Source organism: Narcine bancroftii, chromosome 1 (genome assembly GCF_036971445.1).
Source record: "Narcine bancroftii isolate sNarBan1 chromosome 1, sNarBan1.hap1, whole genome shotgun sequence".
Classification (NCBI taxonomy): domain Eukaryota; kingdom Metazoa; phylum Chordata; class Chondrichthyes; order Torpediniformes; family Narcinidae; genus Narcine; species Narcine bancroftii.
In genome coordinates, this window is record NC_091469.1 from 477,843,272 (window position 1) to 477,868,857 (window position 25,586).

Here is a 25,586-nt window from a genome sequence, read left to right on the forward strand (position 1 = left end):
TTTCAACAATGTCCTGCCAAAAAGGCCTCACCTTCACATAGGACAATGTAGGATGTAAACACATTCCTGTTTCAATCCCACATCTCAAACACATCTCCGATATTTCAAATTTTGACCTATGTAGCTTCTGTGGCATAAGATATAATTGGTGTAGGAAGTTATACTGAACCAATCCATTTCTTACATTTATAATTAATATCATACTATCCATATACATATGAGATTCTTAAGGGTTTAGAGAGACTAGACACAGGTAGGTTGTTTCAATACTGGGAAAAATCAGAACCACAGTTTAAGGATAAGGGGCAAGTTTTTTAGGACTGAGATTAGGAATAATTTCTTCTCTCAGAGGGTGGTGGATCTGTAGAATTCTTTGCCACAGGAAGTAGTTGAGGCCGGTTCCTTGTCAATATTAAAGAGTAGGTTAGATTAGGCTCTTGTGGCTAAGGGGATCAAGGGGTATTGGGAGAAGGTATGAACCGGGTACTGATCAGCCATGATCATTGTAGAGCTCGTCGAAAGAACCAAAGACTTGCTGATCCAAACCAAGGCTTTTATTAGCAAAAGACAGGAGCTCTTCACAGGTGGCCGACCAGTCCGGAATGATCCGACCTGGCTAGGGACACAACCCTTTAAGGCCCAGACAGTAGGCATGGCTAAGCTCTCAGCCAATCGCTGTAAGCACAGTCATTACACTCTAGATATTGTTACTATATACATTGGTGATAGGTCTGTACTATCACAATCACAAAACTGAGGTCCTCCATCAGCCAGCTCCCCACCATGACTACCAGCCCCCCCACATCTCCATCGGGCACACAAAACTCAAAACGGTCAACCAGTTTACCTATCTCGGCTGCACCATTTCATCAGATGCAAGGATCGACAATGAGATAGACAACAGACTCGCCAAGGCAAATAGCGCCTTTGGAAGACTACACAAAAGAGTCTGGAAAAACAACCAACTGAAAAACCTCACAAAGATAAGCGTATACAGAGCCGTTGTCATACCCACACTCCTTTTCGGCTCCGAATCATGGGTCCTCTACCGGCACCACCTACGGCTCCTAGAACGCTTCCACCAGCGTTGTCTCCGCTCCATCCTCAACATCCATTGGAGCGCTTACATCCCTAACGTCGAAGTACTCGAGATGGCAGAGGTCGACAGCATCGAGTCCACGCTGCTGAAGATCCAGCTGCGCTGGATGGGTCACGTCTCCAGAATGGAGGACCATCGCCTTCCCAAGATCGTGTTATATGGCGAGCTCTCCACTGGCCACCGTGACAGAGGTGCACCAAAGAAAAGGTACAAGGACTGCCTAAAGAAATCTCTTGGTGCCTGCCACATTGACCACCGCCAGTGGGCTGATAACGCCTCAAACCGTGCATCTTGGCGCCTCACAGTTTGGCGGGCAGCAACCTCCTTTGAAGAAGACCGCAGAGCCCACCTCACTGACAAAAGGCAAAGGAGGAAAAACCCAACACCCAACCCCAACCAACCAATTTTCCCCTGCAACCGCTGCAATCGTGTCTGCCTGTCCCGCATCGGACTTGTCAGCCACAAACGAGCCTGCTGCTGACGTGGACTTTTTACCCCCTCCATAAATCTTCGTCCGCGAAGCCAAGCCAAAGAAAGAAAAAATCACAATCATATTGAATGGCAGTGTAGGCTTGAAGGGCCAAATGGCCTACTCCTGCTATGTTTCAAACACCCATCAGACCAACATATTTCTGATATTAAAACACCTACGTACGACTCCCATCTCTCCCTTGACCTCTGTGAACCTGGTTTTGCACTTTCACTTTGGAGACCATAATATATTTTCGTTATGAATTTAGGTGTATTCCCCAGCCAGATAGTTCATTCCATTTTACTAATTTCAGGTGGGATCAACATTGGTCCCCATCTTTCTCTCAGGAACAATCTTAGCTGGAGAAAACAGAAGAAAGTCTTCAGTGGTTCTCAATCTTTTTCTTTCCACTCACATACCACTTTAAGCACTCCTTATGCCATCGGTGCTCTGTGATTAATAAGGGATTGCTTAAGGTGGGTTATGAGTGGGAACGGAAGGTTGAGAATCACTGCTCTAGACCCAATTGTTACTGAAATATTTTGCTTCAGAAAAATTGTCATTTGTTATGAGCCCAGAGGACCCCAAAACCCAGCAGCAATAGATATTCACCAAGACAAATGGTGACTTAATTATCTTTAAACATGAAAATAGAAACACGGTTTAACTTATTACTATTGACTTAACTAATCTAACTTAACCCCGTTCTAATTCTAAGCGCACGTGTATGTAAAGTTCAGAAAAGTTCTTTGGTTCACAGTCCAATCTCACTTCTCATTCCTCCAAGATTACTGGTTGCAAGCAATTCTTATACTGTACACAGAATTTAACATTTATAAAATTCACCAGGCTTTGGTGCTTGAAAGGTTCTTATTGGTATTCAGAGAGATTTTTGTTGTTCCAAGACATCAACAACTGATGTATTTCCATCAGTCACCTCAGTGTCTTGCCGAAAGAACTTGCCCTGTCAGGGTTCTCCAGATTATAACCTTTCTTTCAGGTCACCATAGAGTTCCTTTTTGTTTCTTGACCAGGCCGTCTTCCAAAATGGGGCATTCTAGCTGATAAGAAAGGAAAATAAAATAAAAGGGAAAAAAGTAAAGGAGAAAGAAGCTGATAAGAAAGGAAAATAAAATAAAAGGGTTAAAAGTAAAGGAGAAAGAAGCTGATAAGAAAGGAAAATAAAATAAAAGGGATAAAAATAAAGGAGAAAGAATACAAAATTAGCCTATTCGCGGGCGACATCATAGTATATTTAACAGAACCAGAGGGACCAATAAAAGACTTATACATGAAACTGAAGGAGTATGGAGAAATATCTGGGTGCAAGGTTAACACAAATAAAAGTGAAGTGATGCCAATGAGTAATATAGATTATACAGAACTCAAAAAAGAATGTCCATTTAAATGGAAATCACAAGCGATACCTTGGTATCAGGATAGACAATAACCAAAATCATTTGTACAAATTAAATTATCAGCAATTATTCTTTCCTCTCTCAGTTAAAGGCACACACCAGTAACCCTTCAACAAATCCAACCCTTCATCCATTTTAGTTACTGAATTAACCTTCCTGTAATCTGTACAGAACCTAACAGTTCCATCTGGTTTCGGTACCAGAATACAAGGAGAACTCCAATCTGAGGTCGAAGGTCTAATAATATCATTTCTCAACATATATTCCATCTCCTGATCCATGATTTTACTCTTCCGAATGTTTATTCTATATGGGGGCTGTTTGATGGGATTTGCTTCTCCTGCATCTACATCATGATAAATCAATGATGTCCTTTTTGGAACATCAGGGAACAAATATGTATATTTCAAAATTAATTCTTTAAATTGCATCTGCTCTTGTGACTTAAGATGGCCTAACTTTTCCTCCAGATTTTCCAAAATTGCTGAGTTAGACAGGCACACAGGAACCCTAGTTTTTTTAAGGTGACCCTCACAAGATTCTGTTTCCATAATCTTATGATGCACCACTTCCTCAACCCTGTCAACAACTAACACCTCTGATACAGATTGTTTTCCACTACCCTTATTCTCATAATAAGGTTTTGTGGCGGTGTGAGCAGCGAGAGAGACACAACCACCACATTGAGGGTCGTCAACGACTGTTTTTATTCAAATTCAGCGCGCCCCTTTAAGGGCAGCCTGAGCTCAGTCACCTGGTGCATTGTGACCTCAAAATTGCTGCCCAGGGTGCGCGCTGGAAGGGATTCTGGAGTCAGAGAGAAACAAGCGAGGCCGGTTCACCTTGAGGATGTGCGCCGCCACACAACCCACCCGCCCCCCCCCCCAGAAATGGCTACGCGTCCTGTCGCTTTGGCGGCCGGCCCCGGTGCTTGGGCGCGGCCATCTGCACTGGCTGTGATAAGTCCAGATGGGCCGCCTTCAGGCGGTCCACCGTAAAAAGTTCCAGGGTCTAGGGTGAAGATTCCTCTGGTCCGGTGCAAGACTTTGTACAACCCTTGGTACGGTCGCTGCAGCGGTGTGCCCTGCGGCCCCCTTTGCACGAAAACGAACTGAGCTGAATCAAATTCTTTGGGGAGGTGGATTGGCTGGGTGCCATGGCGTGTTGGGGGTGGGAGAGCCAGGGAGCCTCTTCTCCTGCGGAGGTCCACTAGCAGGTTTGCGTCGGTGGCAGCAGTGTCGGGATCTGAGCTGAAAAACTCACACCTTCTCCACTGCCGAGGTTTGTGGGTCCTCCTTGGGTGCCGTCCTAATCCCGAAGAGGATGCAGGGTAGCTCATACACCCCATCTGGTCCGGAGAGCCTGTCCATGAGCGATGCCTTCAGATGCCTGTGGAACCTCTCCACCAACCCATTGGACTGTGAGTGGTATGCCGTGGTGTGGTGGAGCTTCACCCCTAGGAGTTTCACCATCTGGGTCCAAATGACGGATGTGAACTGTGCGTCCCTGTCGCTGGTGATGTGCGCTGTGACTTCGAATCAGGCGATCCACTGGTTGACCAGAGTCCTGGCACACACCTCCGCAGAAGCTTCCTTGATCGGGATAGCCTCAGGTCACCTTATGGCGTGGTCGACCACCGTGAGGAGGTAATGAGCCTCCCTTGACACTGGCAGGGGTCCAATTATATCGCTGTGGATGTGTGAAACCTGCGAACCGCCAAGTCAAAGTTCTGTAAGGGAGCCTGTGTGTGTTGGTGGACTTTGAAGGTCTGGCACCTGGTGCAGTTCCTGGTGAGCTCTGCCACCTCTCTCTTGAGCCCATGCCACACGAACCACTCTACGACCTTACACACCGTCATATTCACCACTGGGTGAGCGAGGTCGTGGACTAGATTGAAGACTCTCACTCTCCAGTGCAGTGGGACTACCAGTCACAGCATACCTGCTGAAACATCGCAGAGCGGTGTGTCCGGGCTGCTTGGCAACTGAACGTCTTCGAGTTTGAGGCCCGAGATGGCGGTCTGCGAGGCCTGGATTTCTGCATCGTTCCTCTGGGCCTGGACCAGTTGAGCGTAATCTAGGCCGGGGGAAAGAGTGTTGATGGCAGGTCCTTATCAGCCCTGTGTCAGATGTCGGTTGTGAACTCCGACACGTACAAGAGCTGGCGCTGTTATCTGGCGGACCACGGATCCTTGGCCATCGCCAGTGCCTGGGTGAGGGGCTTGTGGTCCGTGAAGATTGTGAATGGCCTGCCCTTGAGGAAGTAGCCAAAGTGGCGGATGGCCAGGTACAGCGCCAGGAGCTCCAGGTCAAAGGGGCTATATTTGAGTTCTGGTGGGTGCAGCTGCTTGCTGAAAAAGGCCAGTGGGTGCCAGTGTCCATCGAACCAGTGTTCCAAGACACCCCCCCCCCACCCCACCGCCGTAGCTGTGCGCCTCTGGCTGTGGGTGCACTAGTAGTGTCGCATTGGCTAGGGCCTCCTTCATTGCAATGAAAGCCTTATTCACCTCTTCTGGCCAGGATAGAGTCTTTTCTTTGGTGGCCATCAGCACGAACAGGATGGGCGCATGGTGCGAGCAGCTCCAGGAATGAAACGATGGTAAATGTTCACCATCCCCATGAACTCCTGAAGGCCTTTTAGGGTGGGGGGTTTGGGGAAACATTGGTCGGCTGCCACCTTCTCCGGCGTTGTTGCAGCCCCAGTCACCAATATGGTGTCCCCCAACAACTGGGGGGTCTCCTTGCCGAAATGGCATTTGGCCGCATTGACCGTGAGGCTGAAATCCGCCAGGTGAGCAAAGAGGGTGTGGACGTGGGCCTTGTGTTCATCGCGGCTGTGACTGGCAATGAGTATATTGTCCAGGTAAATGAACACAAAGTCCAAATCCCTCCCTACCGCATCTATGAGGCGTTGGAATGTTTGGGCCACATTCTTTAGGCTGAAGGGCATACGCAGGAACTTGAAGAGGGCGAAAGGGGTGATAATGGCCGTCTTACCCACGTCATCTGGATGCACCGGGATTTGATGGTATCCCCGCATGAGGTCCACCTTGGAGAAGATCAGTGCGCCGTGGAGGTTGGTGGAGAAATCCTGTAAGTAGGGCACCGGGTACCTGTCGGAGGTTGTTGCATCGTTCAACTGCCGGTAGTCCCCGCATGGCCTATAGCCCCCAGACGATTTTGGAACCATATGGAGCGGTGATGCCCAGGCACTCTCTGAGCGCCAGACGATTCCAAGTTCTTGGAATCTGGAGAACTCCTCCTTTGCTTGCTGGAGTTTCTCAGGTGGCAGCTGTCTGGGCCTAGCATGCAGCGGGGGTCCTTGAATGGCAATATGCTGGAAGACCCCATGCTGAGGCACAGCGGTGTTGAAATGTGGCTCTAGGATGGCAGGGAACTTGCGGAGGATGTTGGCGAATTCATCTCTGGTGGCGGCTATGGCGGCAATTTCAGGCCTGCAGGCGTCTGGTGTGTCCAGTCGTGTGGAGTGGAATGTTTAGGCGTTGACCAGTCTCTTGCCCTTCATGTCGACCAGTAGATCATGATCCTTCAGGAAGTCGGCCCCCAAAAGCACAGTGCCCACAGAGGCTAGGATGAACCTCCAGTGGAACTTCTCCCTCCCATCTGGACCTGTGCCCTACGGGTGCTGTAGGTCCTGATGGTGGAGCTATTGGCCACCCGCAGGGTTGGACCATGAGATCGGATGCGAGTCTCTAATGTGGCGGGGGAGGACACTCAGCTCAGCCCGTGTCCACCAGGAATCGGCGGCCAGTCGACCTGTCCATCACATGAAGGAGAGTGTATTTTTTAAACTTTATTTAGTATTTTTTTCAATAAGAGTAAAGAGACTTTTACAGAATAAGTAATCAAATAATAAAACAGTAAAATAAACCCAGCCTCTCCCACAACAGATCCCTCAAGGGAAGCATTAAAAATAAACAAAAATATTCAGTAATTTACAATATTACTAAATTCATATTCTTCATATATGGTGTTCACATCTTAACAAAAAAAATCATAATTATTATGTAAATTATATATGATTTTCTCCATATAGATACACGACTTCAACTCATGATACCATCGAACTACATTTAACTCCACTTCATCTTTCCAGGACATAGCAATACATTTACGAACAACTGACAATGTTAGACGAATAAACGCTGTCTGAAACTTATCCAACCCCAAGTCCACTAACGGAGTAAAATAACCCAACAAAAAAATGTTTGGATCTCAAGGAAATTGAATTTTAAACAAATTGTGAAGAAAAATCCTAATTTTAAACCAGAAAAGGATGAACTTTATCACAAAACCAAACAGAAGGTAGTAATGTTCCAACACATAATCCAAACCCAAACCACAGATCCGGATCAATCTTTAATTTATTTGTAAAATTGTTTAGAATTATACGAGCCCAGAGGACCCCAAAACCCAACGATATTCACCAAGACAAATGGTGACTTAAACAAAAGTTGCTTTTAATTATCTTTAAACATGAAAATAGAATCACACTTTAACTTAACTCTATTGACTTAACTAACCTAACTTAAACCCCTCCTAATTCTAAGCTCACGTGTATGTAATGTGTGTGTAAGTTCAGAAACATTCTTTGGTTCACAGTCCAATCTCATTTCTCATTCCTCCAAGTTCACTGGTTGTAGGTAATTCTTATACTGTGCACAGAATTTAACATTTATAAAGTTCACCAGGCTTTTGTGCTTAAAAGGTAAGTTGTTACTGCTCAGGAAGGTTCTTGTCAGTTTTCAGAGAGATATTTGTTGTTCCAGAACATCCACAACTGATGTACTTCCATCCATCACCTCAGTGTCTTTCTGACGAAACATACACCGCCAGGGTTCTCCAGATGATAACCTCTTTCTTTCAGATCACCAGAGAGTGTCTTTTTTATCTCTTATTCCAAGTGAAACATTAGACCTCTCCTCTTGCATGAACCACAATAGTTTTGACCAGGCCGTCTTCCAAATTGGGGCATTCTACAAGCTTGCGAGCTTATCTTGTTCCAGTCCCAGCTGCTATCTGCACCACTGCAGAACTGATCTCTGTGTCTCTCTCTCCCTCTCTGAGAGAAAGCCTGTTTAACTCTCTCTCCTTGCAAAACCACATGACCCTCTTACAACAGCAAGCTCTCCTCCAGACAGCAGTGGCTCCGACATCCTCTTTCATCTGTTGCCTTTTGTAAACAATGATCCATTAGTGAAGTCTCTTGAGCACTCTTCAAAGCTCTTGCAAAAGGTCTGAGGCATTGGGCAGAGCTCCAGTATTTCAAATAAGACCTGTTTTAAAGTGTTTGTATGTAACCTATTCTAACAAACCTTTCCCAATTTATCTCCCAAAAACATATCTATGTACTCTGTCACACATTGGGCCATTTCCTTTGGAGTTATGAGACCGTGCACATAACAAGTCAATTAGGTACAATTAAAAAGTGGTTTTCAAACTTTTTCTATCTACTCATATCCCCACTTTAAGCAATCCCTTACTAATCACAAAGCACCTATGGCATAGGGAATACTTAAAGTGGTATGTAAGTGAGATAGATAAGAGTTGATGTCTCTTACTGTTTTATTTTAGTTTTTCAACCTCATAATGGTTTCTTTAACTTTTATTGGCATAACTTCTCATAGATTGCAAAAGGATTTGGACGCTTAGAAGAGTGGGCTGACAGATGGCAGATGGAGTTTAATGCTGAGAAGTGTAAAGTGCTTCATTTTGGTAGGAATAATCAAAACAGGACGTACGTAGTAAATGGGAGGGCATTGAAAAATGCAGTGGAGCAGAAAAATCTAGTTTATCGTTCCCTGAAGGTAGAATCTCATGAAGAAGAAAGTTTTTAGTATGCTGCCTTTTATAAATCAAAGCATAGAATACAAGAGTTGGGAGGTGATGTTGAGACTGTTCAAGGCATTGGTGAGGCCAAATTTGGAATACTAGGTGCAATTCCGATCACCAACTTATAGGAAAGATATAAACAAGGTAGAGAGAGTGCAGAGAAGATTTACGAAAATGTTACCGGGGTTTCAGAATCTAGATTACAAAGAAAGATTGAGAAGATTAGGTCTTTATTCCTTGGAGTGTAGAAGGTTGGGGAGGATTTGATAGAGGTATTTAAGATTATGAAGGAAATAGATAAGAAATGAGGTGGGTAGACTTTTTCCCTTGAGGGTAGGAGACATTGAAACAAGAGGTCATGAGTTAAGAGTTAAAGGGAAAATGTTTGTAAGTAACATGAGGGGGAACTTCACTCAGAGAATGATGGCTGTGTGGAATGAGTTTCTGGGAGAAGTAGTGGTGGCAGGGACCATTTTGTTATTTAAGGAAAAATTAGATAGGTATATGGATGGGAGGGGAATGGAGGGTTATGGACAAGGTGCAGGTAGATGGGACTAGAGGAGAGTACTTGGTTTGGTGCAGACTAGGAGGGCTGAGATGGCCTGTTTCCGTGCTGTAATTGTTATATGGTTACATGGTTCTTGTTGAAAAATGGCAACTACAGATTCCAAAAGTGATCAAAAGCTTAGAAGCAAGCCTAGCTCTCTTATGCCTGCAGCATAACATCTATGAAGCCAACTATTTCAAACATTATGGTGCCCTGAAATGAGTGAACTATGAATAAAAAAATGCTATAATTTCTATTTGTATACATTTTGATCAAACCAAAATGTATATAAGTAACCCTGAATAAAATCTGGAATGTGCACTTTAATCACATGTGAATTGTTTGACTACAAATTTAAAACTGTGGAGCACAGGATGGGGAAAAATATATATGTATAATACACACACACACACACACACATATACATACACACATATATATCTGTATTGCATATGAATCAATTATTTCTCTGTGTGTGTTATGTCTGTATTTGTGTTTCTATGTTTTGCACTGAGGACTGGAAAATGCTGTTTCGTTAGGTTGTAATTTTACAATCGGATAATAATAAACTTGAACTTGATATTGAATATAAACTACTAACTTACTACATGTGTTTATGGACAAGAAAAAATTAATCAGTGTAGTAAATTTTTCATATTTTCTTACAACTGTAGGAGGCCATTCATCCCATCAAGTCCATACTAACTCTCCAAGCATTGATCCCTTTCCCCACTTCCCTGCAACTTAATCTCTCTCACCTGCCCATCATCTCTCCCTGGTTCTCTACTACCTGACTAAATGAGGGGTAATTTATAATAGGCAAATGAAGCTGAGAACAAGCATGTTTATGGGATATGGGTTGAAAATGTCTCACCTCAGAGAGCCCACATCATCACAGGTAGAATACACAACCAATCCGTGATCAAAGCATTACTTGCTATGCCATTGTGGAGTCAAATACCTATATCCACTCACATTTTTCCATGATAGTGGAAATAGGTGACCTTGAATGTGCAAATATTATTTATTGTCATTACAGTAGCAGAGGTGCCTTAGAACCATAGACTGTTACAGCACAGAAAACAAGTCATTCAGCCCTTCTAGTCTGTGCTGACCATCATTCCGCTAGTCCCATGGACCTGCTCCCATTCCAACCCTCCAGACCTTTCCCAGCCATGTATTAATTCAATTTATTCTTAAAACTTATGATCAAGTCCGCATTCACATCAGATGGCAGCTCATTCCACACTCCCACCACTCTCTGAGTGAAGAACTTTCCTCTCATATTCCCCCTAAACCTTTCTGCTTTCAGCTTAAAACTATAACCTCTCACTTTAACTCCCCCTACTCACATCCACTCTGTCTATACCTCTCATAATCTTGTAAACCTCTATCAAATCTTCTCTCATTCTTCTATGCTCCAAGGAATAAAGTCTCAACCTGTTTAATCTTTCCTTGTAACTCAACTCCTGAAGACCCAGCAACATCCTCGTAAATCTCTGCACTCTTTCAATCCTACTGCTATCCTTTCTGTAACTGCACACAATATTCCAAATTTGGCCTCACCAAACAACTTCAACATAACATCCCAAATCCTATACTCAATACTTTGATTTATAAAGGCTAAGATGCCAATATCTTTCTTTACAACCCTGTCCACTATGACACCACTTTCAGGGAATTATGTATCTGTATTCCCAGATCTCTTTGCTCCTCTGCACTTCAGTGCCCTACCATTTGCTGTGTATGTCCTACTTTGGTTTGCCCTTCCAAAATGCATCATCTCACACTTGTCAACATTAAACTCCATCTGCCAATTGTTGGTCCATTCTCCCAGTCAGTCCAGATCCCTCTCCAAGCATTGAAAATCTTCCTCGCTGTCCACGACGCCTCCTATCTTTGTGTCATCAGCAAACTTGATGATCCAATTTACCACATTAACATTCAGATCATTGATAAAGACAACAAACAATAATGGTCCCAACACAGGTCCCTAAGACACACCATTGGTCACAGGCCTCCAGTCTGAGAAGCATCTATCCACTACCACTCTGTTTTCTCCTACACAGCCAATTTCAAATTCAGTTCACTATCTCTCCATGGATTCCTAGTGTCTGAACCTTCTGAACTAACCTCCCATGTGGGACCTTGTCAAAGGCTTATTAAAGTCCATTTAGACAACATCCACAGCCTTTCTTTCAGCAACCTTCTTGGCAGCCTCCTTGAAAAAAACTGTAAGATTCGTTAAACATGACCTAGCATGCGCAAAGCCATGCTGACTGCAGCCCAAGGCTGTCCAAATACCTAGTTTAGTTTAGGAATTCAGTAAAATTCATTAGAATATACAGTACCTTTCTTTGTAAAAACACACAGTAAATGCTGGAGGAACTCACTTGGTCTCATAGAAGGTAAAGATATATTACTAACTTTTTTGGGCTTAATCCCTTCTTCCTACAAGGAACTTTAAAAATGGTTTATGAACAGAGATCATGTGCAGTGTAGATCGAGAACAAACATGCAAGAGAGAAATAGCTCTGTGTTCTGAACTCAGTGCAAGTTGCTTAATTAATTGATACCAGTGAGAGGTATTATTGAAGACTTGAGAGACATCAGATGCTGGAATCTGGAGCAAAAAGATGACTGGAAGAAAGTTTAGGGGAAATGTCAAAGGTCATTTTTTTTTTACTCAGAGAACGGTGAGTTTTACTTGAATGCAAGTAAAATAAGGACAATGAAAAGACTCTTAGATAGGGCCGTGATGTAAGAAAAATGGAGGGTTATAGTACAATGTATTAGATTGTTATATAGATCAGCTGAGGGCCAAAAGCTGGTACTGTGTTGAAAAGTTCTCGTTCTAGAAAAAACAATCTACTGGAGGAACTCACGAGATGAAACAGCATCAGTGGAAGAAAAAGAATGGAAAACATTTCAGGGTGGAACAATTCATCAAAGAGTACAAAGGGGAGAAAGCCAATATAATGAGGACAACGTGGGAGGAAGTAGATTGGTGAACCAGGGTGGGGTAAAGGATGTCAAACTGATGGGAAGGCAAGCACAGATGACAGGCAGGTGCTCAACAAAGGGAGAACAAAACAAAACAAGGGAGTCAGGTGAAGTTGAAGGCAGCTGCAGAGGGCTGATAATATTGAAGTAGGTTGTAAGTGCTGGTCTGTCTGTTGCCCACTGAAAAGACATAGTTGCCTACATCTCCTCCCTGTTTTCAAATATGACTAAATATAAAAATTTACATCATATTATCAATTCAGTTGCAGTTTAACATTGAATTGAAATTTAATAGAATTGTCTATTTTTTGATTTTGCAAAATAAATGCTAATAATTGAGGGGGGGGGGGAATGAAAATTGAAGGAAAATAATTAACCCAGAGTTAGATGAAGAGGTGGAAGAACTTTATTACATTAACTCTACCAGTTAGTCCAAATGGGTGGTTTCAGCTAAAAATTAAAAACACAATGCTGGAGAACTCTTCCCTTCATTGAACACCTGCGCTCTGTCCACATCAGAGACAGGGATTCCCCAGTGGCCAACCATTTCATTTCTGCACCCCACACCCATGCTGACATGTCTGCCCACAGCCTCATGTACTATCAAACAGAGGAGCAACACCTAATTTTCCATCTGGGCACTCTCCCACTGGATGGCATTAACATCGACTTCTCTGGTTTCTGCTCACCTGCTCTCCATTCACCCATCCTTCTCCTTCCCTTCTTCTTTCCTTCAGACCTCCACCCCTTCCCCCTCCATCCCCTCCCCTTGATTGCTCATGTGCCCTCCCTCCCTTATCCACCTATTACCTCCTGCCTCTGGGCCTGTGTTCCTCCCCCACCATCAAACCTTGATGAAGGAATGAAGCCCAATATGTTGATTATGTATATTTATCTTTATCTGAGTTTTTCCAGCATTGTATTTTAGGCTGAAGAGGGCAGGGATTCAAGTTTGTGGATCACTGGGAGCATTTTTGGGGTAGGTGTGACTATACAAAAAGGACGTGTTGCACTTGAACCCCAGGGAGACCAGGATTCTGGTAGGGACATTTGCTAGGGTTACTCAGGAGACTTTAAACTTGAATGGCTGGGGGGAGGGAACCAAATGAAGGAGAACAGCAAGGAGAAGGTTAGAATGCAATCAGAGAAAGCTTGTAGATAGTGTTTGAGGGGGGAAAGGCAGGTGATAGAAAAGGGGAATGCTCTATATGAAGATGGACAGAAGTTGATGGCAAAAGATCATGAGAGCTGTTGGTAAAGATAGGGGCATACAGGAAGTAAAAAGTGGGAAATCTCTAAAATGCATTTATTTTAATGCTAGGAGCGTTGTAAGGAAGGTGCATGAGCTGAAGGAATGGATTGACACTTGGAAGTATGACGTGGTAGCGATTAGTGAAACATGGTTACAGGAGGGATGTGATTGGCAGCTAAATATTCCTGGATTTAGTTGCTTTAGGTGTGATAGAACCAGGGGGTGGAGGGGGCAAGAAGGGAAGGGGTTGCACTACTTGTTAGAGAAAATATGACAGTGGTGCTTAGGTGCGATAGAATAGAAGGCTCGTCCAGGGAGGCTATTTGGGTGGAATTGAGGAATGGGAAAGGGGAAGTTACAATTATAGGGGTGTAGACCACCCCTATAGACCACCGAATGGGGAATGTGAATTAGAGGAACAAATTAGTAGGGAGATAGCAGATATTTGTAATAAGCACAGGGTAGTGATTGTGGGGGATTTTAATTTTCCGAATATTGATTGGGAAACCCATTTCGTGAAAGGGCTGGAGTTTGTAAAATGTGTGTAGGATAGCTTTTTACATCAATACGTGGAGGTACCAACTAGAGAGGGAACTGTGTTGGATTTACTGTTGGGGAATGAGATGGGTCAGGTGACAGAAGTATGTGTGGGGGAGCACTTCGGGTCCAGTGATCATCGTGCCATTAGGTTCAAGGTAATTATGGAAAAGGATAGGTCTGGGCCCAGAGTGGAGGTTTTGGAGTGGGGAAAAGCTAGGTTGGAGGAGATGCGAAAGGATTTACAAGGGGTGGATTGGGACAATTTGTTTTCTGGGAAGGATGTAATAGAGAAATGGAGATCTTTTAAAGGAGAGGTTTTAAGAGTATAAAATCTTTATATACCTGTTAGGTTGAAAGGTAAGGTCAAAGGTTTGAGAGAGCCATGGTTCTCAAGGAATATTGGAAACTTGGTTCGAAAAAAGAGGGAGTACTACAATAAATATAAGAAACATGGAAAAAAGGAGATGTTTGGGTACTATATTGAATGTAAAAAGAATCTTAAGAAAGAAATTAGAAAAGCTGAAAGAAAGTATGAGGTGGCTATAGCAAGCAGGGTGAAAATAAATCCAAAGGGTTTCTACAAATATGTAAATAGCAAACGGAAAGTGAGAGATAAAATAGGTCCAATAGAGAATCAGAAAGGACAAATGTGTGTGGAGCCAAAAGAGATGGGGGAGGTCTTGAACAATTTCTTTTCCTCAGTATTTACTGAGGAGAAGGATATTGAACTGTGCAGGGTAAAGGAAGCAAAGTGGGTATATATGGAGACTATAGTGTTTAAGAAAGAGGTAGTATTGGAGCTTTTGAAACATATAAAGGTGGATAAGTCTCCAGGTCCTGACAAGATTTTCCCCAAGACCTTGAGAGAAGTTAGTGAGGAAATAGCGGAGGCTCTGGCAGTGATCGTTCAAATGTCATTAGAGAGGTAAAGGGCCAGAGGATTGGTGTGTTGCGCATGTGGTTCCTTTGTTTAAAAAGGGTTCGAGGAGCAAGCCTAGCAATTATCAGCCTGTAAGTTTGACGTCTGTGGTAGATAAATTGATGGAAAGCGTTCTTAGAGATAGCATATATAAGTATATGGAGGGACAGGGTGTGATCAAGGACACGCAACACGGATTTGGGCGTGGAAGGTCATGTTTGACCAATCTTGTTGAATTTTTTGAAGAGGTGACTAGGAATGTTGATGAGGGTAGAGTAGTGGATGTTGTCCATATGGACTTCAGTAAGGCCTTCGATAAGGTTCCGCATGGGAGGTTAGTTAGGAAGGCTAAGTCCTAGGGTATTAATTTGGGGATAGTCAAATGGATTCAACAGTGGCTGGAAGGAAAGTGCCAGAAAGTAGTAGTAGATAATTGTTTGTCAGGATGGAGGTCGGTAACAATCAGTGTACCTCAGGGTTTGGTATTGGGACCGTTGCTGTTTGTCATATATATTAATGATCTGGAGGATGAGGCGGTAAATTGGATTAGTAAATATGCAGATGATACTAAAATATGGGGAATTGTGGATGATGAAGAGGGTTTTCAAAGATTGCAGAGGGATTTAAACTGCTTAGAGGAGTGGGAAGAAAGATGGCAGATGGAGTTTAATGCTGACAAGTGTGAGGTGATTCAGTTTGAAAAGAATAATCAAAGCAAAACATATGTGGTAAATGGGAGGGTGTTGAAGAATGCAGTGGAGCAGAAAGATCTAGGGATTGTTCCCTAAAGGTAGGAGCGCATGTGGACAGGGTGGTGAAGAAGGCCTTTAGTATCCTTGCCTCTATAAATCAGTGCATAGAATATAGGAGTTGGGAAGTAATGATGAACTGTACAAGGCATTGGTGAGGCCAAATTTAGTGTACTGTGTGCAGTTCTGGTCACCGATTTATAGGAAAGATACTAACAAGATAGAGAGAGTGCAGAGAAGATTTACAAAAATGTTGCCTGGGTTTCAGCATCTGGAATACAAGGAAAGATTGAGCAAATTAGGTCTTTATTCCTTGGAACATAGAAGGCTGAGAGGGGATTTGATGGAGGTGTTTAAGATAATGAGAGGGATAGATAGAGTTGACGTCGAAAGGCTTTTCCCATTGAGAGTAGGAGAGATGGATACAAGAGGTCATGGGTTGAGAGTTGACGGGCAAAGGTTTAGGAGTAACATGAGGGGGAACATTTTTACTCAGAGAGTGGTTACTGTGTGGAATGGGCTTCCAGGAAAGGTGGTGGAGGCAGAGTCAATTTTGTCATTTAAGAAAGAGTTGGATAAGTATATGGATGGGAGGGGGATGGAGAGATATGGGCAGAGTCCTGGTAAGTGGGATTAGAGGAGGGTACTTGAATCAGTGCAGACTAGAAGGGCCAAATTGGCCTGTTTCCGTGCTGTAATTGTTATATGGTTATACGATGTCTGCAGACTTTGTGTTTTCTCTAGTTTCAGCATAAAATGTTCATAGAGTAACTTCAAAAGAAACATTTCATCTAGGGAGTATTTATAATGATGGTTTTAAAGAGGGACTCCTGAATATGTTCTAGTTCTCCAGCATTGGCCCGCTGCTTTCAGTGTCTCCGACCAGCAGAGATGCAGGAGACTGGAATCGGATGCGAATCACCATTTGCTGGAGGAATTTGGCAAGCTGCAGTGTTTCTTGATTTAAAAACACACAGAAATTCTGGAGGAACTCAGTCTGTCTTGCAGTGTCTGTAAAAAATATATTATCGACATTTCAGGCCTGAGCTCCTCTTCAAGTAATAAGCAAGGGACAAAATGGCATAACAATAAAGACTGAAGACTGCTCGGGGGAGATGTTATTTCAATTCCTCTGTCTCCATCGCATCTGCTCCCAAGATGAAGTCTTCCAAGCCAGATCATCAGAGATGTCCTCCTTCTTCAAACAATGTGGCTTTCCCTCTACCACCATTCAACTCGGCCCTCACCTGGATAATCTCCATTATCCACATATCTGCCCTGGCTCCCTCTGCCCCGACACGCAGCAAGGACAGGATTCCCCTTGTCCTCATCTACCACATCATTTGCATCTGTGTCCAACATATTCTCTTCTGCTATTTCCACCACCTGCTACGTGATCCCACAACTTGATACACATTCCCTGCTCCTCCTTCTGCAGGGGCCACTACCTCCATGACTCCCTTATCCATTCCTCCATCCCCATCAATCGTTCTCTTGGTACCTACCCCTGTGACTGCAGGAGATGCCCCACTTGCACCCATACGTCCTCCCTCACCACCATTTGGGGCTCAAACAGTCCTTCCAAGTGAAGCAACATTTCATTTGTGAATCTACTGCACCTAGTGCTCCCATTGTGCTCTCAACTACATCAGAGAAACAGATGACAGACTGGGAGATCACTTTGTTGACCACCTCGGCTTTGCCCACCACAATAGCATGGATCTCTCAGTGACCACCCATTTCAATTCCCCATCCCATTACATTGCCGACATGTCTGTCCATGATTTCATGCATTGCCAAACTGGCACCACCCACAAAATGGAGGAACAACACCTCATCTTCCATCTGGGCTCCCTCCAACTGGGTGGCATTAACATTGACTTCTCAGCTTTCCGTTAACACTCCCTCCTCCCACCACTTCTTCCCCTACCACTTTTCCCACAGCTCGATCTCTCTCTCTTCCCTTTTCCCTGTCTTTTTTCACAGAGCCAAAATCAATTCTCACCCCTCCTCTCAACACCTTTTGGTTATTAGTCAGTACTCCTCCCCATTCCATTCTTCATTCTTAATCTCCTGTCTTTAATTAAGATGTCTGCCTACTTTTTACTTATAGTTTGAAGAAGGGTTCAGGCCTGAAATGTCAGTGATATATCTTTACCTCCTCTGGATACCCGTGAGACCAGCTGAGTTTCTCCAGCATTTGTGTGTTTTCACAGATGACTTCCTTGTCCACTCTTCCATCCCCACCAATCATTCCCTTGGTACTTATCCCTGTGACCGCAGGAGATGCCCCACTTGTGCTGAACCATGGGATAAGAGGCAAGAGAGAAAACAAAGTTGGGGGGGGGGTGGTCAGGTAAAGTTGGAGACTGCTGCAGAAGGGTGATAATATTGAGACAGGTCTGTTGTCCATTGAAAAGATTGTTGTCTACATCATCTTTTATAGAAACATAGAAGATAGGAGCAGGAGTAGGTCATTTGACCCTTCGAGCCTGCTCCGCCATTCAACGAGATCATGGCTGATCTTAAAGTTCAGTACCCCGTCCCCGCCTTCTCTCCGTAACCTTTAATACCCTTATACTGAAGAAATAGATCTAATTCCCTCTTAAATAGATTTAATGAACCTGCCTCTACTGTCCTCTGTGGCAATGAATTCCACAGATTCACCACCCTCTGGGTCAAGAAATTCCTCCTCATCTTGGTCCTAAATGGTTTGCCTATTATCCTCAAACCATGGCCCCGGGTTCTGGATTTTCCCATCATTGGAAACATCCCATCTGCATCCATTCTGTCCAGTCCTGTCAGAATTTTATATGTCTCTATGAGATCCCCTCTCAATCTTCTAAACTCCAGCGAGTACAATCCCAATTTGCACAATCTTTCCTCATAAGTCATTCCTGCCATTCAGGTATCAGCCTGGTGAATCACCTCTACACTCCCTTCATTGTAAGAACATCCTTCCTTAGATAAGGTGACCAAAACTGCACACAATACTCCAGGTGGGATCTCACCAAGGCCCTGTACAGTTGCAGTAAGGTATCCTTGTTCCTATACTCAAACCCTCTTGATATTAAGGCCAACATACCATTTGCCTTTTTAACTGCCTGCTGTACCTGCATGCTCGCCTTCAGAGACTGGTGTACAAGTACCCCTAGGTCTCTCTGCACTTCCCCATCTCTTAATCTATTGCCATTCAAATAGTAATCTGCCCTCCGGTTTGTATTACCAAAGTGGATAACCTCACATTTATCCACATTGTAGTGCATTTGCCATGTATCTGCCCAGTCCCTCAATTTATCCAAATCACATTGGAGCTTCCTGACCCCCTCTTCCGTGCACACAACCCCTCCTAGCTTAATGTCATCTGCAAATTTGGAGATATTACATCCAATCCCCTCATCCAGATCATTAATGTAAATTGTGAACAGCTGGGGTCCCAGTACATTTCCCTGTGGCACCCCACTGGTCACCGCCTGCCACTCAGAAAATGAGCCATTTATCCCAACTCTCTGTTTTCTATCTGCCAGCCAGTTCTCAATCCACATCAATACTTTTCCCCCAATCCCATGAGCCTTGACTTTGGAAGCCATTCATTTTTGCGGGACCTTATCGAAGGCCTTTTGGAAGTCCAGGTACACCACATCCACTGGCTCTCCCCCATCTATTTTACCTGTCACCATCTCAAAGAATTCCAATAGATTTGTCAAGCACGATTTACCTTTTGTAAATCCATGCTGACTCCGTCCGATCCCTTCTCTGCTGGTCATATGCTCCGCTATTACATCCTTAATAATGGATTCTATCATTTTGCCCACTACTGATGTAAGGCTCACCGGCCTATAATTCCCCGCTTTTTCTCTACCCCCCTTTTTAAATAGTGGTGTAACATTAGCTACCCTCCAATCCATGGGTACTGATCCTGAGTCTATCGAGTTCTGGAAAATAATTCTTAAAGCATCTGCTATCTGAATGTACCCTAGGATGTATATTAACAGGCCCTTGGGATTTATCTGCCTTCAATCCCATCAATTTCGCCAAGACCATGTCCTTAGAGATACTGATTTCTTTCAGTTCCTCCCTTGCATTAGTCTCTATGTTTCCTAACATCCATGGGAGGTTATTTGTATCCTCTCTTGTAAAAACAGAACTAAAGTAAGAATTTAATTGGTCTGCCATTTCCTTATTCCCCATTATATATTCCCCTGATTCTGACTGCAAAGGACCTACTCTGGATTTCACCAATCTTTTCCTCTTGACATATTTATAAAAGCTTTTGCAATCAGTTTTTATATTTGCCGCAAGCTTACTTTCGTAATTTATTTTTCCTCTCTTGATTAATCCCTTTGTCCTCCTTTGGTGCATCTTGAACTGCTCCCAGTCTTCGGTTGTGGTACTTTTTTTTGGCCAATTGATATGCTCTCTCTTTGGACCTAATGCTGTCTCTAATTTCCCTTGTTATCCACGGTTGAGTCACCTTTTTTGGTTTATATTTATGCCAAACCGGTATAAACGATTTTTGCAATTTCTCCATTAGATCTGTGAATGCTTTCCATTGTCTATCCACAGTCAACTCCCCCATAAACACCACCCAATCAATCTTACTCAACTCCCGTCTCATACCATCATAATCCCCTTTATTTGAATTCAGGACCTTAGTCTCGGTTTTAATTTCATCACTCTCCATGTCGAGTGAGAATTCGATCAGATTGTGATCGCTCCTACCCAAAGGGCCTCGTACAACAAGATTGTTGATTAGCCCCTTATCATTGCATAATACCCAATCTAAAATGGCCTGCTCCCGAGTTGGTTCCTCGACATATTGGTCTAGATAACCGTCCCGTAAACATTCAAGGAATTCCTCCTCCTCAGTATTTTTACTAATTTGGCTAGTCCAATCTATATGCAAATTAAAGTCTCCCATGATGACAGCTGTTCCCTTATTGCACGCTTTTCTAATTTCTCTTTTAATGCCTTCCCTCACCTCTACACTACTATTTGGAGGCCTATATACCACCCCCACTAACGTTTTCCGCCCCTTGCTATTCCTCAGTTCTACCCATATAGATTCCGCATCTTCCGAGTTGATATCCTTTCTGTCAATCGTGTCGGTCCCTTCTCTCACCATCAATACTACCCCACCCCCTTTTCTTTCTTGCCGAACCCTCCTAAATATCGTATACCCCGGGATGTTAAGTTCCCAGGCTTGCCCACCCTGCAGCCATTTTTCTGTAATCCCAATCAAATCATATTTGTTTATCTCAATTTCCACAGCTAATTCATCTACCTTGTTCCGAATGCTTCTTGCATTAAGATATAAAGCCTTCAGATTTGCTTTTTTCACCCTCCTTGCTCTTTCTGATTTTTTACTTTCGCTGCCTAACTTTTCTAATCTTTCTCCTTTTCAAAAAATATAACTAAGCATAAGTGGTTTTAGTAATATTACAAATTCAGTTGCAGTTTTATATTGAAATGAAATTTAATGGAATTGTCTATTTTTATTAATTTTGCAGTACCTGGAAAGGGCCCCCAGCTATGGGCAAATAGCACATGTCTGTCTGGCAGCTGTGACAGAGGGCGGGAAACAGTTTCCCTCGCGGTCTGCAGCAGCAAACTCGGTGGGCGAAGGATCCCCAAGGACAACGGCCAGCGGGCGCGCTCTTGAAACAGCCCCCCTGCGGGGCAATCCCACCTCGCTCTGGCTGTCGTGCCCGGTGGCGTGGGACCCAGAGGGAGGCGTTTGTCCTGGGCAAGCACTCGCCTCCAAGTCCTCGGCCGGCACACGGTTCCTAAAGCTGAAAAGCGTCAAGGCACCGTGTTCATCTTCGCTTGCGAAGGGATGGGCCCCGGATGGATGGATTTTGCAAAATAAATGCTAATAATTGAGTGGGGGGGGGGTGTGTGTGAAGGAAAATAACTAATCTAAATATGGAAGTATGACTTAAACTAGACCAGCTGGTCTAAACGTGCACTTTCAGCCATGTTCATACAACTTCACAAAACAACATCGATGCATTGCGGCCTCCCAGCCTTCTCCCGCCACTCGCCACCAATGGGCTGGAGTGGATTCTTCCTGGCGGGCCATCCCCATCCCCCTCCCCCTCCCCCACCCGGGCCCGGGCCACGCCGAGCGTCTCCTACCTGGGCGCTCGCCTTTTCCCGCCCACGGCGACTCGCCGTTCTGCGCCTGCGCCCGGGCTGTCACTCAGGAACTATGCAACGAGACTTGGCCGAATCCGCATCGCTTGTCATGGATTGGAGACGTGGATTAAAGGGCGTTCTTCTGGAAAACGAGAGCAACCAGGTAGATCTGAAACTTCTGGAAACTAGTTGCTTTCTACTTCTGGCGAACGAGTATTACTGTACTTACTTCTTTTGCGGGCGGGGGGTGGGGGGCGTTCCGTCACGGTCGCCCTCCCGAACCTGGGGAACCGGGGGGGGGGGTCTAACAACTTGGTTGCAGGTGAGGGGATGGAAGAGGGAGTTAGTTGGAGGGGGGTCCTTGGTTTGGGTCCAGCGACTTGGTTGCAGGTGAGGGGATGGAAGAGGGAGTTAGTTGGAGGGGGGTCCTTGGTTTGGGTCCAGCGACTTGGTTGCAGGTGAGGAGATGGAAGAGGGAGTTAGTTGGAGGGGGGTCCTTGGTTTGGGTCCAGTGACTTGTTGCAGGTGAGGGGATGGAAGAGGGAGTTAGTTGGAGGGGGGTCCTTGGTTTGGGTCCAGCGACTTGGTTGCAGGTGAGGGGATGGAAGAGGGAGTTAGTTGGAGGGGGATCCTTGGTTTGGGTCCAACGACTTGGTTGCAGGTGAGGGGATGGAAGAGGGAGTTAGTTGGAGGGGGGTCCTTGGTTTGGGTCCAACGACTTGTTGCAGGTGAGGGGATGGAAGAGGGAGTTAGTTGGAGGGGGGTCCTTGGTTTGGGTCCAACGACTTGGTTGCAGGTGAGGGGATGGAAGAGGGAGTTAGTTGGAGGGGGGTCCTTGGTTTGGGTCCAACGACTTGGTTGCAGGTGAGGGGATGGAAGAGGGAGTTAGTTGGAGGGGGGTCCTTGGTTTGGGTCCAGCGACTTGGTTGCAGGTGAGGGGATGGAAGAGGGAGTTAGTTGGAGGGGGGTCCTTGGTTTGGGTCCAGCGACTTGGTTGCAGGTGAGGGGATGGAAGAGGGAGTTAGTTGGAGGGGGGTCCTTGGTTTGGGTCCAGCGACTTGGTTGCAGGTGAGGGGATGGAAGAGGGAGTTAGTTGGAGGGGGGTCCTTGGTTTGGGTCCAACGACTTGTTGCAGGTGAGGGGATGGAAGAGGGAGTTAGTTGGAGGGGGGTCCTTGGTTTGGGTCCAACGACTTGTTGCAGGTGAGGGGATGGAAGAGGGAGTTAGTTGGAGGGGGGTCCTTGGTTTGGGTCCAACGACTTGGTTGCAGGTGAGGGGATGGAAGAGGGAGTTAGTTGGAGGGGGGTCCTTGGTTTGGGTCCAACGACTTGGTTGCAGGTGAGGGGATGGAAGAGGGAGTTAGTTGGAGGGGGGTCCTTGGTTTGGGTCCAGCGACTTGGTTGCAGGTGAGGGGATGGAAGAGGGAGTTAGTTGGAGGGGGGTCCTTGGTTTGGGTCCAGCGACTTGGTTGCAGGTGAGGGGATGGAAGAGGGAGTTAGTTGGAGGGGGGTCCTTGGTTTGGGTCCAGCGACTTGGTTGCAGGTGAGGGGATGGAAGAGGGAGTTAGTTGGAGGGGGGTCCTTGGTTTGGGTCCAATGACATGGTTGCAGGTGAGGGGATGGAAGAGGGAGTTAGTTGGAGGGGGAGAGGGATGGGGGGAGGTCCTTGGTTTGGGCGATTGGTCACTATTGTTTCCCCTCAAGTGGGGGAGTCACAAGTGAGAGGTTGGTCACCATCGTTTTTTCTCAGGTGGAGAGTGTAGATTTAAGGTGGGGGTGGGTGGGGAAGAGGAGATTCAAAGGGGACCTGAGGGGCAACTTTTTTCTACATGGTGGAGGAAGGTAAAGTTCTAATGTTTAAAAGACACTTGGACTTTTAAACCTGGACAGGATTAAAACACAAAAGTCTGCTGATGCCATGATTGAAGTGAAAACACAATGCTGGAGAAGCTCAGCAGATCAAGCAGTGTACTTTTATGGAGCAAAGGTAAAGAAACATAATCAACCTTTTGGGCTTGAGCTCTTCATCATCTTCATCATTGCCTCCATTTTATTCATACCTTGATGAAGGGCACAAGTCCGAAATGTTGGATATATATCTGTTAGTTAAAAAAGACACTGTTTAACTTGCTGAGAATGTTGGATATATGTTAGTTAAAAAAGACACCATTTGACTTGCTGAGTTTCTCCAGCATTGAATTCTTAATTTCATGGATAGGAGAGTTTCAGAGGGGTGAATGTAGGCAAGCGGATCTAATTTGAGTAAACCAAGAATTCCTGGAGCTGTTTGGCCAGCAATGCTTTGTTTGCCCAGGATTCCAGCATCTGCAACTCGTGTTTCTCAGATTCTGTCTTGAGCAACTTGGCTAGCATGGATAAGTTGAGCTGAAGGGCCTGTTTCTGTGCTATATTACTTGTATGAATCTAGGCCCTAAAGACTGCTCAGGTGCTCAAATGTGGTTGAAACCTAAAATCTCAATTGCTTATCTTGGCTCATTTTCCTCAATATTTACATAAACAAATATCTATTGGAGTCAGCCATGAAAGCACAAATTGTCTGTGGATTCAGAGTCTTTTGCCAAAGAGAATTATAGATTTCTGTAGGAAGTTGGATAAATGAGCTATTTTTAATTAATTAATGCCACAGGAACTAAAGCTGCATTCATAGCCCCCACTCTACTCACTTTACACATTTGGCTCGGAATGACAATAACACCATCTACAAATTTGCTGATGTAGTGGGTTGTATAAAGAAAGGTGATGAATCAGCATACAGGTAAGAGATTGAAAACTTGGCTGAGTGGTGCACCAACAACAACTTTGCACTCAATGCCACCAAAACTAAGAAGCTGATTGTTGACTTCAAGAAAAGAAAGCCAGAAGTACACAATCATATGATCATTGGGAGATTAGAGGTGGAGTGTAAGCAAATTTAAGTTCTTTGGAGTCACTTTCTCAGAGGGTCTTTCCTGGACCAACATACTAAAGGTATCATGAATAAAGCTCATCAGCATCTCTGCTTCCTCGGGAGCTTGCAGAGGTTTGGTTTGACACCAGAAACTCTGGCATATTTCTACAGATGTGTGGTGGAAAGCGTATTGACCACCTGCATCACAGTCTTGTATGGGAACTCCATTACCCCTGAGCATAAAGCCCTTCAAAAGATGGTGGAGATTGCCCATGACATCACAGCCAAAACCCTCCCCACTTATGAGGGCAGCAGCAATCATCAAGGATCCACACCACCCAGCACACACTCTGTTCTTACTACTGCTATCAGAAAAGAGGTCTAGGTGGCACAAGACTTACACCAGCAGGTTCAGGAACAGCTGCTCCCCCTCCACCATCAGACGCCTCAACAACAAGCTCAATCTGGGACTCATTTAAGGACTCTCACTTTTGCACTTTATTGATTTTTTAAAATTCTCTCTTTTGTACAGTCTGTTTGTTTACATTCATTATCTGTTTACAGTCCTTTATTGTTTACATGTGTATGTAGTGAATTTTTTTTACACTACCAATAAGTGGTACTATCTGCCTCACAGGCAGAAAAAGAAAGAATCTCGGGGTTGTATGTGATGTCATGTATGTATTCTGA

The 25,586-nt window shown here is 44.6% G+C and overlaps 2 protein-coding genes across 2 annotated transcripts in view; one reads left to right on the top strand and one right to left on the bottom strand.

Moving 5' to 3' along the window:
- The window catches only part of galnt11 (UDP-N-acetyl-alpha-D-galactosamine:polypeptide N-acetylgalactosaminyltransferase 11 (GalNAc-T11)), a 388,126-nt gene extending 366,118 nt beyond the window's left edge, over window positions 1-22,008 (bottom strand). The window contains exon 1 of the mRNA XM_069914844.1: window positions 21,990-22,008. The gene's annotated coding sequence lies outside the window, so the exon portion shown is untranslated. The remainder of the gene's footprint in view (window positions 1-21,989) is intronic.
- The window catches only part of LOC138751903 (5'-AMP-activated protein kinase subunit gamma-2-like), a 621,068-nt gene continuing 617,468 nt past the window's right edge, over window positions 21,987-25,586 (top strand). Inside the window, exon 1 of the mRNA XM_069914838.1 lies at window positions 21,987-22,152. Within this exon, the coding sequence (XP_069770939.1) occupies window positions 22,063-22,152 (90 nt within the window). The 5' untranslated portion in view covers window positions 21,987-22,062. The remainder of the gene's footprint in view (window positions 22,153-25,586) is intronic.